At 42.4% G+C, this 21003-nt stretch overlaps 1 protein-coding gene across 12 annotated transcripts in view; it reads right to left on the bottom strand.

The window, feature by feature from the left end:
• LOC106608042 (otoferlin) overlaps positions 1-21003 on the bottom strand; it is a 131279-nt gene that overhangs the window by 77781 nt on the left and 32495 nt on the right. For all 12 annotated transcript variants that reach the window (XM_045720966.1, XM_045720965.1, XM_045720970.1 and 9 more), the window contains exons 4-5: positions 9170-9269; positions 7884-8086 (exon numbers count right to left, since the gene is read on the bottom strand). In XM_045720966.1, coding sequence (XP_045576922.1) covers positions 7884-8086; positions 9170-9269 — 303 coding nt within the window. The remainder of the gene's footprint in view (positions 1-7883; positions 8087-9169; positions 9270-21003) is intronic.

Below are 21003 nucleotides of genomic sequence, written 5' to 3'. Positions count from 1 at the left end.
ATAATAAGGCTGTAACGTATCAAAATGTGGAAAAAGTCAAGGGGTCTGAATATTTTCCCGAAGGCACAGTAAATCCTAATAATTCGAAGGATTGCTCAGAAAACCAGGTGTATTAATCGACGTATGCTTACTTCGATTTTGAACTTACACCGATTAAGATAAGCAGAGTAAAGTGTTTACATGACTATTTCCATACTCAACCTACTGCCATAATCAATGTTCAATTTATGTTGTATGTTTGAGCTGCTTTTTAAAGCAAAAGCTGAATTGAAAACATTATTGTCATTGTTGAATTCGATTTTCATAATAGCAAGCTATGACTGATGGTTTGGTTGGCTAAACTAGCAAGTCTGTTTATTCGGTTACCAATGCAACTACTGTAGCTATCTGGGAAACTTACTAGCTACTGCAGTGGATGTTGAACACATTTCTACCTGCAAATGAACACATTTATAGCGGAAAATGTGTTAAATTAAAGCCATGGTATGAAAGGAAGAGTCAACGAAGGGCTATGCATTCCATGGAAAATAATGCAACTCCGTGGAAGGTTATAGTTCCACTCCGCTAACGCGGAACACACCTTCCACATTGTTCATTATTATCCACGGAACGCATAGCCATTCGTTAATTATCCCTTACATAATTTGATAGATTGCTCAGAAAATCAGGTGTATGTTTAATTAGATTTTGACCTTATTCACATTAACATAAGCAGAGTGAGGTGTTTACATTACTATTTACAAACTCAGCCTACTGCCATAATATCCTATTATTAGTGTGCATGTAAATGTACTCACTGAGAGAGCAGGCTATTAGTCATCAGCAGACAGCACTGCCTGGAGGCTGAAACATACTGCTGTAACACATTCACCCCCTACTGCCTGGAGGCTGAAACATACTGCTGTAACACATTCACTCCCTACTGCCTGGAGGCTGAAACATACTGCTGTAACACATTCACTCCCTACTGCCTGGAGGCTGAAACATACTTCTGTAACACATTCACTCCCTACTGCCTGGAGGCTGAAACATACTGCTGTAACACATTCACTCCCTACTGCCTGGAGGCTGAAACATACTGCTGTAACACATTCACTCCCTACTGCCTGGAGGCTGAAACATACTGCTGTAACACATTCACTTCCTACTGCCTGGAGGCTGAAACATACTGCTGTAACACATTCACTTCCTACTGCCTGGAGGCTGAAACATACTGCTGTAACACATTCACTCCCTACTGCCGGGCAGAGTATTGTGCCAGCTAAAGGAGTGTCTAGGTATGTTTAAATGCATGGTGTGGAGATGATGATGATGATATTGTTGATGCTCATCGTGTCTTCACTTTTGTTGTTATTAATGAGAATGATAATGATGGTGAGGATTGTTCTAACTATGGTGTTGCTGTATTTTGAGCATAATGGTATATTTAATGACTTCGCTGACAATAATGATATCTTCGCTTTGATGTTGTTGTTATTGTTGTTGTTGTTGTTGTTAAACCTTGTTGGGAATTGGCCAATATGGATAGGGCTAAATAGAAATGTTTCTTACAGAAGAAATATGGATAGCATATGCATAACCATGGTAGCACTTAAAAGACAACACCGTTGATTTTATGTGATTTTACATTTACTGTACTTTTCACCGCAATTGTTGACAACGGAATCTGAAAATAGTCTGGATACAATCAGTAACAAGATAAGAATATTCTTGGAAAATATGAGGTAGCTGCAACAATGACAAGGGTTTGAGTGAGAGGACTATGTGGTTTTTCCAAGTGGCCACACACCTCTCCAAAGTGTGCACAGTTCCTAATTCATTTCAATGCACTTTTATGACTCGAAGAAGAGCCTTCAACTATAAGGTGCTTGTTTAAAGCTCTCCTAGCTGTGCCGTTGAGAAACTAGAGCAAGAACACTTGTAGTTATTTTGTTTGGAACACAATTCTGCATCCCCTTTTACACAATTACTGTTGTTGTTTACGCATATCAAAAACGGCCCATTATAAATCGCAATCTGGGTCATATGGGCATCATTTGAAAGCTTGTTCTCTTGCCGACATGTCTAGCTAAGTAAAAACTACAATCTTTCACAATTATGTGTGCATTCAGGTGCGTGTTCCGCGGCAATTTTTTTCCCCCAATAGATCAACATAGGCTCATTCTGTTCAGGACAACCCAGGGTAAAACATCATGTAATCTTGTAACAAACATAGCGATCATAAACGTTGACACTGTATATTATGATATGTAAATGTGAAGTGCACATTTGAACTCACGGGTATTTGGCTTGCTTGTATGACATCATAGCGGTATTCATTATATTCCTCAACATCTAATCTTTCAAAATTAGTGGGAGGGATGGGGCAACGTCTTGTCGCGTGGGGTTATCACGTTCAGAACAGCTGTCAGTCAAAACCCATACAGAGCCGTGAAGCGCAGAGCCTGAGCTCTGACATCATTTATAGCATGTGTCCAAATCTGCCATTTTCAACCCGTATATGGGTACGAGTGTAAAGGGCTACTGATGATGAAAATATGGTTCTAGCTATGGCATTGATGCATGCAAGTTTATAATGATGCTGATTATGTACTTCTCAGATAGAGTTCAGTTTGTCAAATCGGAGGGCCTGTTGTCCGGACCTCTGGCGGTCTCTATGGGGGTGCCACAGGGTTCATTTCTAGGGCCGACTCTTTTCTCTATATATATCAATGATGTCGCTCTTGCTGTTGGTGATTCTCTGATCCACCTCTACGCAGACGACACCATTCTGTACACATCGGTCCCTTCCTTGGACACTGTGTTAACCTGTTAGGGCTAGGGGGCAGTATTTGCACGGCTGGATAAAAAAAATGTACCCGATTTAATCTGGTTACTAATCCTACCCAGTAACTAGAATATGCATATACTTATTATATATGGATAGAAAACACTCTAAAGTTTCTAAAACTGTTTGAATGGTGTCTGTGAGTATAACAGAACTCATTTGGCAGGCAAAACCCTGAGACATTTTCTGACAGGAAGTGGATACCTGATGTGTTGTATTACCTTTAAACCTATGCCATTGAAAAACACAGGGGCTGAGGAATATTTTGGCACTTCCTATTGCTTCCACTAGATGTCACCAGCCTTTACAAAGTGTTTTGAGTCTTCTGGAGGGAGATCTGACCGAACAAGAGCCATGGAACGATGATGTCCCATTAGACACCTGGCGCGCGAGTTCATGTTGGGTACCCTCGTTCCAATACGTTATAAAAGAGAATGCATTCGTCCACCTTGAATATTATTCATGTTCTGGTTAAAAAAGGCCCTAATGATTTATGCTATACAACGTTTGACATGTTTGAACGAACGTAAATATATTTTTTCCCCTCGTTCATGAAGTGAAGTCCGGCGGGCTTCACTCTCCGTCTTGTGCTAACAAGACGGAGATTTTTGGACATAAATGATGAGCTTTTTTGAACAAAACTACATTCGTTATGGACCTGTGATACCTGGAAGTGACATCTGATGAAGAGAATCAAAGGTAATGGATTATTTACATAGTATTTTCGATTTTAGATCTCCCCAACATGACGACTAGTCTGTATCGCAACACGTATTTTTCTGGGTGCAGTGCTCAGATTATTGCAAAGTGTGATTTCCCAGTAAGGTTATTTTTAAATCTGGCAAGTTGATTGCGTTCAAGAGATGTAAATCTATAATTCTTTAAATGACAATATAATATTTTACCAATGTTTTCTAATTTTAATTATTTAATTTGTGGTGTTGACTTGACTGCCGGTTATTGGAGGGAAACGATTTCCTCAACATCAATGCCATAGTAAAACGCTGTTTTTGGATATAAATATGAACTTGATAGAACTAAAAATGCATGCATTGTCTAACATAATGTCCTAGGAGTGTCATCTGATGGAGATTGTAAAAGGTTAGTGCATCATTTTAGCTGGTTTTATGGTTTTGGTGACCCTGTCTTTGAATTGACAAAACATTACACACAACTCTTGTAAATGTACTGTCCTAACATACTCTAAATTTATGCTTTCGCCGTAAAACCTTTTTGAAATCGTAAAACGTGGTTAGATTAACAAACCTCCAAACGAGCTTCAATGCCATACAGCCCTCCTTCCATGGCCTCCAACTGCTCTTAAATGCTAGTAAAACTAAACACATGCTCTTCAACCGATTGCAGCCCACACCTGCCCGCCCGCCTAGCATCACTACTCTGGACGGTTCTGACTTGGAACATGTGGACAACAACAAATACCTAGGTGTCTGGTTAGACTGTAAACTCTCCTTCCAGACTCACATTAAGCATCTCCAATCCAAGATTAAATTGGCTTCCTATTTCGCAACAAAGCCTCCTTCCCTCATGCTGCCAAACATACACTCGTAAAACTGACTATCCTACCGATCCTTGACTTTGGCGATGTCATTTACAAAATAGCCTCCAACACTCTACTCAGCAAATTGGATGTAGTCTATTACAGTGCCATCCGTTTTGTCACCAAAGTCCCATATACTACCCACCACTGCGACCTGTATGCTTTCGTTGGCTGGACTTCGCTACATATTCGTCGCCAATCCCACTGGCTCCAGGTTATCTATAAATCTTTGCCAGGTAAAGCCCTGCCTTATCTCAGCTCACTGGTCACCATAGCTACACCCACCCATAGCACACACAGGTATATTTCACAGGTCATCCCCAAAGCCAACACCTCTTTGGCCGCCTTTCCTTACAGTTCTCTGCTGCCAATGACTGGAACGAATTGCAAAAATTACTGAAGCTGGAGACTTACATCTCCCTCACTAACTTTAAGCATCAGCTGTCAGAGCAGCTTACCGATCACTGTACCTGTACACAGCCCATCTGTAAATAGCACACCCAACTACCTCATCCCCATATTGTTATTTATTTTTTGCTCTTTTGCACCCCAGTATCTCTACTTGCACATCATCATCTGCACATATATCACTCCAGTGTTAATGCTAAATTGTAATTATTTTGCCACTATGGCCTATTTATTGCCTTACCTCTGTCATGACGTTGCCCTCTTTGTGTTTTCTATGCACCATCCCCCTACCTCCCCCTACCCAGGCTCTGTGAGAGCGGTCGTAAATTCCTAAAAGAATGTCCTGCCTCATGGCCACAGTTTTGAGACAGAGTGGGTTTCATAGAAAGAACCCAGGAATTATTCCACCTCACAGGACTGGAGAACCAAATTACATTTATGTTCTGGAGAAGGTATAAAAGATCGGTGAAGAATCCAGATATGAACTGGTCCGTTTGGTACAAATTTGTGAAAGTCATGAGAGACACTACGGCCACATTACCATGGCACTGTTTATATAATAGCCTCAGTTGAGAGACTTACATCTAATGGTTGTATAAAATGAATGAATAAGGATAAAGCTATTTGGAATATGTTGGGATGCTTGTAAGATGTTAATGTGAGAGAATTGTATTTCTGTTTAATTAAAGTTTCACCAAGTTATCGGCACGCCCCCATGAACAGACGGGACCTGGCGTCATGAGACAGCCTTTTTCTGTTATTCTGAATATAACCCCCACCCAGGGTTTCTATCACCAGACCGAGCTTACCTCCATTATGAGTGGCTAAAGGTTGGAGACCAGCTTACCTCGATAACGAGAGGGCCAAGGTTTGACCATGCATCCCTCTTTCTGAACTTTAACCATACCACGTGGTTAAACTCTTAGACTATCGATACCGACAGAATAATAACAAGTTAATTGTTATAATTATCAACTCTTATCAACCTTTTTTCTAACAAGCCGCCATGCCGGTTTAGCCCACTAGGGCACATTCTCCTATCATTTCCTTATAACCATAGCTACTGTTTGTTATGCATTTCTGTGAATTACTTAGTTAGTAAATAAATGATTTTAAGACAATTGATGGATGACTCATAGTGAAGACTGGGTTCGTGCAGATAACCAACAGTTTACGACGTTTGGAATGAGACTGACGAGGTAAACAAATACGTCATTAATCAGAAGACTAATATATCAGATATTATAATATCTGAAAGTTATATTAGGAAAATTATAACTTTGTAATCTGAATATTTTCCTTGGTGCCCCGACTTCCTAGTTAATTACAGTTACATGATTAACCTCTATGGGCTAGGTGGGACGCTAGCGTGCCACCCGTGGTGCACTCCATCAACAGCAGGTGCATTTCAAGAGCGGCAAATTTGAATCCAAATAAATGTCAAAATTCAAATTTTTCAAACATACAACTATTTTACACCCTTTGAAAGATAAACATCTCCTTAATCTAACCACGTTTTACGATTTCAAAAAGGTTTTACGGCGAAAGCATAAATTTAGAGTATGTTAGGACAGTACATTTACAAGAGTTGTGTGTAATGTTTTGTCAAGTCAAAGACAGGGTCACCACAACCATAAAACCAGCTAAAATGATGCACTAACCTTTTACAATCTCCATCAGATGACACTCCTAGGACATTATGTTAGACAATGCATGCATTTTTAGTTCTATCAAGTTCATATTTATATCCAAAAACAGCGTTTTACTATGGCATTGATGTTGAGGAAATCGTTTCCCTCCAATAACCGGCAGTCAAGTCAGCGTCACAAATTAAATAATTAAAATTAGAAAACATTGGTAAAATATTATATTGTCATTTAAAGAATTATAGATTTACATCTCTTGAACGCAATCAACTTGCCAGATTTAAAAATAACCTTACTGGGAAATCACACTTTGCAATAATCTGAGCACTGCGCCCAGAAAAATACGCGTTGCGATACAGACTAGACGTCATGTTGGGGAGATCTAAAATCGAAAATACTATGTAAATAATCCATTACCTTTGATTCTCTTCATCAGATGTCACTTCCAGGTATCACAGGTCCATAACGAATGTAGTTTTGTTCAAAAAAGCTCATCATTTATGTCCAAAAATCTCCGTCTTGTTAGCACATGATCTAAGCCAGCCGGACTTCTCGTCATGAACGAGGGGAAAAAATATATTTACGTTCGTTCAAACATGTCAAACGTTGTATAGCATAAATCATTAGGGCCTTTTTTAACCAGAACATGAATAATATTCAAGGTGGACGAATGCATACTCTTTTATAACGTATTGGAACGAGGGTACCCAACATGAACTCGCGCGCCAGGTGTCTAATGGGACATCATCGTTCCATGGCTCTTGTTCGGTCAGATCTCCCTCCAGAAGACTCAAAACACTTTGTAAAGGCTGGTGACATCTAGTGGAAGCAATAGGAAGTGCCAAAATATTCCTCAGCCCCTGTGTTTTTCAATGGGATAGGTTTAAAGTCAATACAACACATCAGGTATCCACTTCCTGTCAGAAAATGTCTCAGGGTTTTGCCTGCCAAATGAGTTCTGTTATACTCACAGACACCATTCAAACAGTTTTAGAAACTTTAGAGTGTTTTCTATCCATATATAATAAGTATATGCATATTCTAGTTACTGGGTAGGATTAGTAACCAGATTAAATCGGGTACATTTTTTTTATCCAGACGTGCAAATGCTACCCCCTAGCCCTAACAGGTTAATCAGTTTAGTCGCGTAATAATAATTACAGAGAGTTATTTGATAAATATGTCTTCAGTTTTAATGATGCCAAAGACACGACACCTCCCTAATCTTACTACATTTGCACATACTGAACATAGATTTTTCTATTGTGTTATTGAGTACGTCCCATGTGTAACTCTGTGTTGTTTGTGTCGCACTGCTTTGCTTTATCTTGGCCAGGTCGCAGTTGTAAATGAGAACTTGTTCTCAACTGGCCTACCTGGTTAAATAAAGGTGAAATAAAAATAAGAAAATGTTTCAGCTATACTAATGGAGTTGTCGACTCACTTCCTGAAAGTGGGAATTCCGTGGATGGATCGTCCAGGAGACACTCCTGATCCTGATCCATGGCTGTGTCCGGAAAGCAGGCTGTCTGTCTCAAACTGGAATGTTCCCTCTGGGTCGCCCGGAACGTCCAGGAATTCCCCATCGCTCCACACCCCCACTGTCCCATCCATGGTCGTGTACTTGATGTCTACGGTAACACTAGTCTGGAATGGAATAGTCGACCAATGAATTAGTCAAAACAAACTAGAAACACACAGATTTCTCATCAAGTGAATACACGACAAGGAAGTGTGGCATTGGAATTTTGTTTGACAGCAACTGCCTTTACTACAAACCAAGCCATTTATTTCACTGACAAAGACAAATGAAGAGAGAAATAAACAAACAATGTTCCCCTTTCCACCTCTCTCTCTCTCTCTCTCTCTCTCTCTCTCTCTCTCTCTCTCTCTCTCTCTCTCTCTCTCTCTCTCTCTCTCTCTCTCTCTCCCACTCTCTCTCTCTGCCCTGCGACCACACGGGAGCCAGTAAATCACTGCAGAGCCAGTAAAGTTAAAGGTGTTACCATGGTAACCCTGGATCTTTCAGTGGGAGGCAATAAAAACACTTCTGTTTAGTTAGAACTCAGATGAGACTCTTCCGGATGTTTTCCTCTTCTCTCCCTCATCAGGTACAGAGAGGGATGCAGAGGTGCTGAGAGATGTGTGTGTGTGTGTGTGTGTGTGTGTGTGTGTGTGTGTGTGTGTGTGTGTGTGTGTGTGTGTGTGTGTGTGTGTGTGTGTGTGTGGAGATCCGCACACTCTAGGAGCTCAGATGCAGTCATTTCATAACCAACCTTTCGACAGCCAAGCTGTCTTCATCAGGTATAATGAGTGTGAGTGCCCCCCAGGTCATTCTGGCTACTATGTGTGATATCATCTCAATAACAGAGAGTCAGCATTCACAGCTCCACTAACACCATTCTCCTAAGCCCTGGGGTAATTTATACAGATGAGCTCTCACACTCTTTCTAGTCGTTTCTCCATCCCCCCTTTCTATATCTCCCTTGATCTCTCCATCCCTTGCTCCCTCTATCTTACTCTCTTTTTCATTCCCTTAAACACTGTTCTCTGAATATATGGCTATTGGATCAGTACTCATCTGAGGTCCATAAAATACATATCTGTTTATCTGTGTGTCTGTGGCATATACTGTAAGTACATGTGTGCTGTCCATAGATCAGAATGGAGGATTCCCACTCTTATGGATGAAGACCTGTAGACTGATTTGGGACCAGTGCTGGGGCTTACCCGTATGGCGGTGTTGTTGTCATCGATGAGTGTGTCTGTCACCTCTAGCTGCCCCTCCTCCGCCACCTTCTGTAGAACCATCCGGAAGGTTCCGATGACCCTGGAACAACAAAACCACAAAAACCATAAACAACCAAACTATAGTGAGATAGTGGGTTAGAACCCATTAGTTGATCAACGCTATAGATCCTCTTCCAGCAGGTCATGATGCCGGGCTGTGTCTTAGCTAGAAACATTGGTATAGTCTGTTTGATGGGTCACAGAGAATCTCAGGAAGTTTAGTGGATCACAGGAACAGACAGACAGAAATGGACAGTGCACTGCACATAGAATGAGCCTTAATCTCTTTAACCTCTTTAACAGTGGGTTTTGGTGGATCACATTGAATCAGTGTGATAGTGTTGTCCTCACACAGCTTGTACCATCTTCCTCTTCCTCCCCTCTACCTTCTCTCTCTCTCTCCACCTTCTTGTTGACTATCTCATAATCCCATACAGTATGTCTCTACCATCCACCATAAGTCTTTCTGTCTATTTCAGTCTTTTGTCTCTCTGGCTCCTGTCTCTTCTCCCTCTGCCTGCGTGGTGTGTAGGCGAGTGGCTGTGTTTGTGTGTGTTTGTATGTGTGTTTGTGTATATGCACACGTGCATGTGTGCGTGTGGGCAGAGTGATGGAGATTGGCTCTGACAGGCAGGGATAGTGTGTCATTGTCGCAACCCGCTACAGCAACTAACCAGTAAAGACAGGCAGACTATGAGTAATCGGCTACTATTAAATCTCAGCTATGGAGCTACTAAGAGAGATATATATACACACCCCACCAACCTTTGGCCAGTGAGGAATTTGTGAAATTGAGTCGCATTCAACCCTCCCCAACATACCAACACCAAACAGTTATATCCATATTGTTTTCTCATTAGCTGCTTTCGCTGTCGCCAAAAAAAGCTATTTTAACAAAGTGTCTAAGAAAACTTCAGTGATTTATTCCCATAGCACACTAACTTTAGGTTTTTAACTTCCTGTCTATAAGCAAAGTTTCCTGAAATATACAGTGGCTTGCGAAAGTATTCACCCTCTTGGCATTTTTCCTATTTTGTTGTCTTACAACCTGGAATAAAAATGGATTTTTGGGGGGGTTGTATCATTTGATTTACACAACAAGCCTACCACTTTGAAGATGCAAAATATTTTTTTATTGTGAAACAATCAAGAAATAAAACAAAAAAACTGATAACTTGAACGTCCATAACTATTCACTCTCCCAAAGTCAATACTTTGTAGTCCCACCTTTTGCAGTAATTACAGATGCAAGTCTCTTGCGGTATATCTCTATAAGCTTGGCACATCTAGCCACTGGGATTTTTCCATTCTTCAAGGCAAAACTGCTCCAGCTCCTTCAAGTTGGATGGGTTCCACTGATGTCCACAATCTTAAGTCATACCACAGATTCTCAATTGGATTGAGGTCTGGGTTTTGACTAGGCCATTCCAAGTCATTTAAATGTTTCCCCTTAAACCACTCGAGTGTTGCTTTAGCAGTATGCTTAGGGCCATTGTCCTGCTGGAAGGTGAACCTTTGTCCCAGTTTCAAATCTCTAGAAGACTGAAACAGATTTCCCTCAAGAATTTCCCTGTATTTAGCGCCATCCAGCATTCCTTCAATTCTGACCAGTTTCCCAGTCCCTGCCGATGAAAAACATCCCCACAGCATGATGCTGCCACCACCATGTTTTACTGTGGGGATGAGGTTCTGGCGGTGATGAGAGGTGTTGGGTTTGCGCCAGACATAGCGCTTTCCTTGATGGCCAAAAAGCTACATTTTAGTCTCATCTGACCAGAGTACTTTCTTCCATATGTTTGGGGAGTCTCCCACATGCCTTTTTGCAAACGCCAAAAGTGTTTGCTTATTTTTTTTCTTTAAGCACTGGCTTTTTTTCTGGCCACTCTTCCGTAAAGCCAAGCTCTGTGGAGTGTACGGCTTAAAGTGGTCCTATGGACAGATACTCCAATCTCCTCTGTGGAGCTTTGCAGCTCCTTCAGGGTTATCTTTGGTCTCTTTGTTGCCTCTCTGATTAACACCCTCCTTGCCTGGTTCATGAGTTATGCTGGGCAGCCCTCTCTTGGCAGGTTTGTTGTGGTGCCATATTCTTTCAATTTTTGAATCATGGATTTAATGGTGCTCCGTGGGATGTTCAAAGTTTCGGATATGTTTTTATAACCCAACCCTGACCTGTACTTCTCCACAACTTTGTCCCTGACCTGTTTGGAGAGCTCCTTGGTCTTCATGGTGCCGCTTGCTTGGTGGTGCCCCTTGCATAGTGGTGTTGCAGACTCTAGGGCCTTTCAGAACAGGTGTATATATACTGAGATCATGTGACAGATCATGTGGCACTTAGATTGCACACAGGTGGACTTTATTTAACTAATTATGTGACTTATGTGAAGGTAATTGGTTGACCCAGATCTTATTTAGGGGCTTCATAGCAAAGGGGGTGAATACATATGCACGCACCACTTTTCTATTATTTATTTTTTATTTTTTTAAACAAGTTATTTATTTCATTTCACTTCACCAATTTGGACTATTTTGTGTATGTCCATTACATGAAATCCAAATAAAAATCAATTTAAATTACAGGTTGTAACGCAACAAAATAGGAAAAATGCCAAGGGAGATGAATACTTTTGCAAGCCACTGTATATGTATTTTTTACTTTTATTTAATTGCTTTGGATTGAAACAAAAGCCAAAGGCTCCAAAATACTTAAGTTGGGAGATAAGCTCAATTCCCATTCTGTAACAGCCCTGAGTCTCACCACGTACCAGACTGCTTAGAGCGATATGGGTTTCAGGGCCTCCCAAGTGGCGCAGTGGTCTAAGGCACTGGATCACAATACTAGCTGTGCCACTAGAGATTCTGAAATCGAGTCCAGGTTCTGTCACAGCCGGCCGTGACTGGGAAACCCATGGGGCGTTGTCTGGGTTACGGGAGGGTTTGGCCGGTAGGGATGTCCTTGTCCCATCGCATGCTAGCGACTCCTGTGGCGTGTGTACAGCATTTCCTCCGACACATTGGTGCTTCTGGGTTAAGTGGGCAATATGTCAAGAAGCACTGTGGCTTGCTTGCTTGCTTGGTTGGGTGGGTTTGTGTTTTGGGGGACGCACGGCTCTTGACCTTCGCCTCTCCCGCGTCCGTATGGGAGTTGCAGTGATGAGACAAGACTGTAACTACCAATTGGATACCACGAAATTGGGGAGAAAAAGTGGCAAAAAATATAGGTTTCACTCTGTATGAGCAACAGCTATAAAGACTTAATTAAGCCTTCATAGCACATTTATAACAAGCTCTCACAGTCTCACATCAGAATTAGACATTCATCTATGTTTCTCAAATTTCAAAGTTGTTCCAAACATCAAATTTCAAAGTGGTTAAGTTTAGGCATTAACTCAGAAATCTCAAGGTTAGGCATTAACTCTGAAGGGTAAGGGTTAAGGGTTAAGGTTAAGGTTTGGGATAGGCTTAAAAAAAAATCTCCTAAAAAAGAATATATCACTGGATTTGAACATGCAACCTTTGGCACCAGAGGCAGATGCTTTCTACATCAACTCCAAATGTATGTAAGGTCTTCATAGATACTACACAAATAATTTTTGAGCAAATGGAATTCGCTGTTCATTTCAAGTGGGAGTGAAACGTGGTACCCTCTGTATTCAGTCAGAGAATTACAGAGGATGTGAATAATTTATATAGTCCCTCCCCCAAGTCACACACAAACACAGTATATTGGAACCCATTAGGTTGCTCCTGCCACATGTCAGCCTAATGATCATACACCCAAACAACCTTTATACACACACACACATCCACTGGGAGCCCAACTACACACACTATAAGCCACACTGACAGATCTGGAAGGGCAACCAGTCAATGGCATTACACCCTGGCACACACACACACACACACACACACACACACACACACACACACACACACACACACACACACACACACGCCTTTAGGACCTTTACAAACTGAGCAAACAGACTTTAACCTAATCAAAGACTTAACTCAACAGGAGAAGATCACCCTTGAGAAAGATATCCCGACCCCGAGCAGGTCAGACCAGACCTCTTCATTATATAACCCCGCAGATGAGCAACCCCAAGCAGAAAGTCAACCCCCCAGCACAGAATACTACTCCCTCATTGAAATGAAGGATACATTTACCCAGCTGGAGGTAAGGCAGGTGGAGCTGAAACAGCAGGTGATTACACACCAGTCAGCACATACGCAGACAACAGTCCAGCACAACAACACCCCTTTAACCAGCACCGTACTCAGATTATTGCTTTTTCGGTAAAGCTTTTTTGTAATCTGACACAGCGGTTGCATTAAGAAGAAGTTTATCTAAAGGTCCATGTATAACACTTGTATTTTCATGAACATTTATGATGAGTATTTCTGTAAATTGATGTGGCTCTGCAAAATCACCGGATGTTTTTGGAGGCTAAAGATTACTGAACATAACGCACCAATGTAAACTGAGATTTTTGGATATAAATATGAACTTTATCGAACAAAACATACATGCATTGTGTGACATGAAGTCATATGAGTGTCATCTGATGAAGATCATCAAAGGTTAGTGATTAATTGTCCCTCTATTTCTGCTTTTTGTGACTCCTATCTTTGGCTGGAAAATGGCTGTGTTTTTGTGTGTGTAGGCGCTGACCTAACATAATCATATGGTTTGCTTTCGCCGTAAAGCCTTTTTGAAATCAGACACTGTGGCTGGATTAACAAGAAGTAACGCTTTAAAATGGTGTATAATACTTGTATGTTTAAGGAATTTTAATTCTGAGATCTTTGTTGTTTTGAATTTGCCGCCTTGTGTAACGGTCGTCGTGGTGGATGGACCAAGGCGCAGCGGGTTGAGTGCTCATATTCACTTTATTTGAACAAAACCAGAAAAAACAAACGAACGAACGACAAACAGCCTTGCATGCAACACACAGCTATGCAACGAACAACCTCCCACCAAAAACCCATGAAAAACAAACTCCTAATTATAGGACCTTCAATCAGAGACAACGAGAACCAGCTGCCTCCAATTGAAGGTCCAACCCCAATTAACTAAACATAGAACTACAATAGACTAGACAGAACATAGAAAATACCTAACATAGAACATAGACTAACAAAACCCCGGACCACATAAACCAAACACCCCTCTACCTAAATACATAGCCCAAACCACATAAAACAAACACCCCCTGCCACGCCCTGACCAAACTACAATAACAAATAACCCCTATACTGGTTAGGACGTGACCCCAAAGGTGCAGACCCCGGATGCACCTCACACAAATAACCAAAAATAACCCCCCAAAACAAAATAAATCCCAAAATTACATGGGAGGGAAGGGAGGGTGGCCACCGTCACCGACGGTGCTCCTGCAACACCCCCCCTTTCCCCAATAATCCCCCTCAGGAGGTGGCTCAGGACCAGGACGCAGACCCCGCTCCACCCCTGGCTCACTCCACTCACATAATGTCTCTACAGCGATGTCCCTCTCCATTGACCCCGGACTGTAGGGCGACTCTAGGAGCTCTGGACTGTAGGGCAACTCTAGGAGCTCTGGACTGTAGGCCGACTCTTTCGGTTCCGAACTGTAGGCAGACTCACTCGGTTCCGGACAGTGGGCCGTCTTACTCGGTTTCGGACTGTAGGCCGTCTCACTCGGTTCCGGACTGTAGGCTGTTGCCGGATACTCTGGACGGGGTACTGTTGCCGGATACTCTTGACGGAGCACTGTCGTCGGACACTCTGGACGGGGCACTGTTTCCGAACACTCTGGACGAGGCACTGTTGCCGGAAGTTCTGGACGAGGCACTGTTGCCGGAAGTTCTGGACGAGGCACTGTTGCCAGAAGTTCTGGACGAGGCACTGTTGCCAGAAGTTCTGGACGAGGCACTGTTGCCAGAAGTTCTGGACGAGGCACTGTTGCCGGAAGTTCTGGACGAGGCACTGTTGCCAGAAGTTCTGGACGAGGCACTGTTGCCGGAAGTTCTGGACGAGGCACTGTTGCCGGAAGTTCTGGACGAGGCACTGTTGCCGGAAGTTCTGGACGAGGCACTGTTGCCGGAAGTTCTGGATGAGGCACTGTTGCCGGAAGGCCTGGTGCGTGGGGCTGGCTTAGGACGCGCCAGACTAATGACACGCACCACAGGGCTAGTACGAGGAGTAGGGACATGACGAGCTGGACTGGGCTGACGCACTGGAGCCTGGTGCGTGGTGCTGGTACTGGAGGTATCAGACTGGAGACATGCACCCCAAGGCTAGTGCGAGGAGCAGGAACAGGACGAGTTGGACTGGGCTGATGCACTGGAAGCCTGGTGCGTGGTGCTGGTAGTGGAGGTACCAGACTGGAGACACGCACTTCACGGCTAGTGCGAGGAGCGGGAACAGGATAAACTGGACCGTGAAGGCGCACTGGCGGTCTCGAGTGTGGTACTGGCTCCACCCTTCCTGGCTGAATGCCTGCTTTCCCCTGGCAAATACGGGGCGCTGGTACCGCGCACACCAGCCTACAAATGCTTGGCATCGACGCCGTACGCATTACTCCAACGCACGGGACCTGACCAGTAATAGTCTGGCCCAAATAAGCATGGGGAGTTGGCTTGCGGCTCAATCCAGGCCCCGCCAAACTACCCGTGTGCCCCCCCCCAAAAAAAATTCTTGGGGCTGCCTCTCCAGCTTAAATGCCAACCGTGTACCCATGTAAATGTTCCGGTCTTTGTTCCACTTTTTCCGTTCCTCTCTTGCTTTCTCAACCTGTTTCCATGGCAGGGTCTTGTCCCCTGCCATTATCTCCTCCCATGTCCACGATGTCCTCCACTCACTTTTCTCCCTGGTCCAGGATCCTTCCTCCTCCTGGGCCCGCTGCTTGGTCCGGGTTTGGTGGGAGGTTCTGTAACGGTCGTCGTGGTGGATGGACCAAGGCGCAGCGGGTTGAGTACTCATATTCACTTTATTTGAACAAAACAAGAAAAAACTAACGAACAAACGACAAACAGCCTTGCATGCAACACACAGCTATGCAACGAACAACCTCCCACCAAAAACCCATGAAAATCAAACTCCTAATTATAGGACCTTCAATCAGAGGCAACGAGAACCAGCTGCCTCCAATTGAAGGTCCAACCCCAATTAACTAAACAATGAACTACAATAGACTAGACAGAACATAGAAAATACCTAACATAGAACATAGACTAACAAAACCACATAAACCAAACACCCCTCTACCTAAATGCATAGCCCAAACCACATAAAAAAACACCCCCTGCCACGTCCTGACTAACTACAATAACAAATAACCCCTATACTGGTCAGGACGTGACACCCTACACTTTCACTGGCTGTCGTCATATCGATCCCGCTAACAGGATCAAGCCATAAAAGGTTATTAAACAGCTTGGAAAATTCCAGAAAATTATGTCATGGCTTTAGAAGCTTCCGATAGGTTAATTTACATTATTTGAGTCAATTGAAGGTGTACCTATGGATGTATTTCAAGGCCTACCTTCAAACTCAGTGCCTCTTTGCTTGACATCATGGGAAAATCTAAATAAATCAGCCAAGACCTCAGGAAAAAAATTGTAGACCTCCACAAGTCTGGTTCATCCTTGGGAGCAATTTCCAAATGACTGAAGGTACCACGTTCATCTGTACAAACAACAGTACGCAAGTATAAACACCATGGGACCACGCAGCCGTCATACCGCTCAGGAAGGAGACGCGTTCTGTCTCCTAGAGATGAACGTACTTTGGTGCGAAAAGTGCAAATCAATCCCAGAACAACAGCAAAGGACCTTGTGAAGATGCTGGAGGAAACAGGTACAAAAGTATCTATATCCACAGTAAAACGAGTCCTATATTGACATAACCTGAAAGGCCACTCAGCAAGGAAGAAGCCAATGCTCCAAAACTGCCATAAAAAAGCCAGACTATGGTTTGTAACTGCACATGGGGACAAAGATCGTACTTTTCGGAGAAATGTCCTCTGGTCTGATGAAACAAAAATAGAACTGTTTGCCATAATGACCATCGTTATGTTTGGAGGAAAATACTTCCAAAGTTGTGGCAAAACTGCTTAAGGACAACAAAGTCAAGGTATTGGAGTGGCCATCACAAAGCCCTGACCTCAATCCTATAGGAAATTTGTGGGCAGAACTGAAAAAACATGTGCGAGCAAGGAGGCCTACAAACCTGACTCAGTTACACCAGCTCTGTCAGGAGGAATGGGCCGAAATGCACCCAACTTATTGTGGGAAGCTTGTGGAAGGCTAACTGAGACGTTTGACCCAAGTAAAACAATTTAAAGGCAATGCTACTAAATACTAATTGAGTGTATGTAAACTTCTGACCCACTGGGAATGTGATGAAAGAAACAAAAGCTGAAATAAATCATTCTCTCTACCATTATTCTGACATTTCACATTCTCAAAATAAAGTGGTGATCCTAACTGACCTAAGACAGGGCATTTTAACTAGGATTAAATGTCAGGAATTGTGAAAAACTGAGTTTAAATGTCTTTGGCTAAGTTGTATGTAAACTTCCAACTGTATATCCCCCCACTAGAATCCACATACTTTAATGAAGACAGATTTTCCATCCTGAAGGGGGAAATCAATAATTTCCAGGCCCATGTACTAGTCTGTGGTGACCTAAATGCCAGAAACGGATAAGAAACTTTTCTGGGTCTTTATGTCTTTGGTTGGACAGGTTTCTAAATTTCTTTCTTAGGTTTTTGCATTCTTCATCAAACCATTTGTCATTGTTGTTCATTTTCTTCGGTTTTCTGCTTGACATTGTTTGAGTTGATAGCGAAGCTGAGAGGTCAAATATACTGTTAAGATGTTCTACTTCCAGGTTTACACCTTCACTATTACAGTGGAACGTTTTGTACAGGAATTTGTCTAAAAGGGGTTGAATTTGTTGTTGCCCAATTGTTTTTTGGTAGGTTTCCACACTACATTCCTTCCATCTATAGCATTTCTTAATATTTCTCAGTTCCTTTGGCTTTGATGCCTCATGATTGACTATTGCTCTGTTCAAGTAGAGTGTGATTTTGCTGTGATCTGATAGGGGTGTCAGTGGGCTGACTGTGTACGCTCTGAGAGACTCTGGGTTGAGGTCAGTGATAAAGTAGTCTACAGTACTACTGCCAAGAGATGAGCAATAGGTGTACCTACCATAGGAGTCCCCTAAAGCCTACCATTGACTATGTACATGCCCAGCATGCGACAGAGCTGCAGGAGTTGTGACCCGTTTTTGTTGGTTAAGTTGTCATAGTTGTGCCTAGGGGGGCATATGGGGGAAGGAATGCTGTCACCTCCAGGCAGGTGGTTGTCCCCCTGTGAGTCTACGCCTTCACTATGGTGAATCACTAAAACAATACAGAAATACACTTCGGAAAAAGAAGTAACAGCAGGTCAGAAATCAGCTCAATATAATTGAAGAATCCATAGACTCTAACCACTTCTGGGAAAATTGGAAAACACTAAACAAATAACAACACGAAGAATTATCTATCTGAAATGGAGTTGTATGGATAAACCACTTCACAGTCTTTTTGGTTCTATAACAAAGAACAAACAGCAAAAACATATACATGATCAAATACAAATCTTAGAATCAACTATTAAAGACTACCAGAACCCATTGGATTCTCCAATTACCTTGAATGAACTACAGGATAACATGAAAACCCTCCAACACAAAAAGGTGTTGATGGTATCCACAATGAAATGATAACATTTACAGACAACAAATTCCAATTGGCTATACTAAAACTCTTTAACATCATCCTTAACTCTGGCATCTTCCCCAATATTTGGAACCAAGGACTGATCACCTCAATCCACAAAAGTGGAGACAAATTTGACCCCAATAACTACTGTGGGATATGCATCAACAGCAACCTTGGAAGAATCTTCTGCACACTCATTAACAGCAGACTTGTAAATTTCCTCAGTGAAAACAATGTACTGAGCAAATGTCAAATTGGCTTTTCTACCAAATTATCGTACGGCAGACCGCGTATTCACCCTGCAGACCCTAATTGACAAAGAAACAAACTGAAACAAAGGTAAAGTCTTCTCATGCTTTGTTGATTTCAAAAAAGCCTTTGACTCAATTTGGCATGAGGGTCTGCTATACAATTTGATGGAAAGTGTTATTGGGGGGAAAACATACGACATTATGAAATCTATATACACAAATAACAAGTGTGCGGTTAAAATTGGCAAAAAAACACACATTTCTTCAACAGGGCCGTGGTGTGAGACAGGGATGCAGCTTAAGCCCCACCCTCTTCAACATATATATATCAACGAATTGGCGAGGGCACTAGAACAGTCTGCAGCACCCTGCCTCGCCCTACTAGAATCTGAAGTCAAATGTCTACTGTTTGCTGATGATCTGGTGCTACTGTCACCAACCAAGGAGGGCCTACAGCAGCACCTAGATCTTCTGCACAGATTCTGCCAGACCTGGGCCCTGACAGTAAATCTCAGTAATACAAAAATAATGGTTCCAAAAAAGGTCCAGTCGCCAGGACCAGAAATACAAATATTATCTAGACACTGTTGCCCTAGAACACACAAAAAACTATACATACCTTGGCCTAAACAGCACCACAGGTAACTTCCACAAAGCTGTGAACGATCTGAGAGACAAGGCAAGAAGGGCATTCTATGCCATCAAAAGGTACATCAAATTGGACATACCAATTAGGATCTGTCTAAAAATACTTGAATCAGTTATAGAACACATTGCCCTTCATGGTTGTGAGGTCTGGGGTACGCTCACCAACCAAGAATTCACAAAATGGGACAAACACCAAATTGAGACTCTGCATGCAGAATTCTGCAAAAATATCCTCCGTGTACAACGTAAAACACCAAATAATGCATGCAGAGCAGAATTAGCCGATACCCGCCGATTATCAAAATCCGGAAAAGAGCCGTTAAATTCTACAACCACCTAAAAGGATGCGATTCCCAAACCTTCCATAACAAAGCCATCACCTACAGAGAGATCAACCTGGAGAAGAGTCCCCTAAGAAAGCTGGTCTTGGGGCTCTGTTCACAAACACAAACAGACCCCACAGAGCCCCAGGACAGCAACACAATTAGACCCAAGCAAATCATGAGAAAACAAAAAAGATAATTATTTGACACATTGGAAAAAAATTACAAAAAAAGAGAGCAAACTAGAATGCTATTTGGCCCTAAACAGAAAGTACAGAATGGCAAAATACCTGACCACTGTGACTGACACAAACTTAAGGAAAGCTTTGACTATGTCCAGACTCAGTGAGCATAGCCTTGCTATTGAGAAAGGCCCCCGTAGGCAGACCTGGCTCTCAAGAGAAGACAGGCTATGTGCACACTGCCCACAAAATGAGGTGGAAACTGAGCTGCACTTACTAACCTCCTGCCAAATGTATGACCATATATATTACACAGATCCACAAAGATTTTGAAAACAAATCCGATTTTGATAAACTCCCCTATCTACTGGGTGAAATACCACAGTGTGCCATCACAGCAGCAATATTTGTGACCTGTTGCCACAAGAAAAGGGCAACCAGTGAAGAACAAACACCATTGTAAATATAACCCATATTTATGCTTATTTATTTTCCCTTTTGTACTTTAACCATTTGCACATCATTACAACACTGAATATATACATAATACGACATTTGTATTGTCTTTATTCTTTTGGAACTTCTGTGAGTGTAATATTTACTGTTCATTTGTA

Source organism: Salmo salar, chromosome ssa06 (genome assembly GCF_905237065.1).
Source record: "Salmo salar chromosome ssa06, Ssal_v3.1, whole genome shotgun sequence".
Classification (NCBI taxonomy): Eukaryota; Metazoa; Chordata; class Actinopteri; order Salmoniformes; family Salmonidae; genus Salmo; species Salmo salar.
Note: the sequence above shows the minus strand (reverse complement) of the source record. Positions and strands in the feature narration are given on the sequence as shown.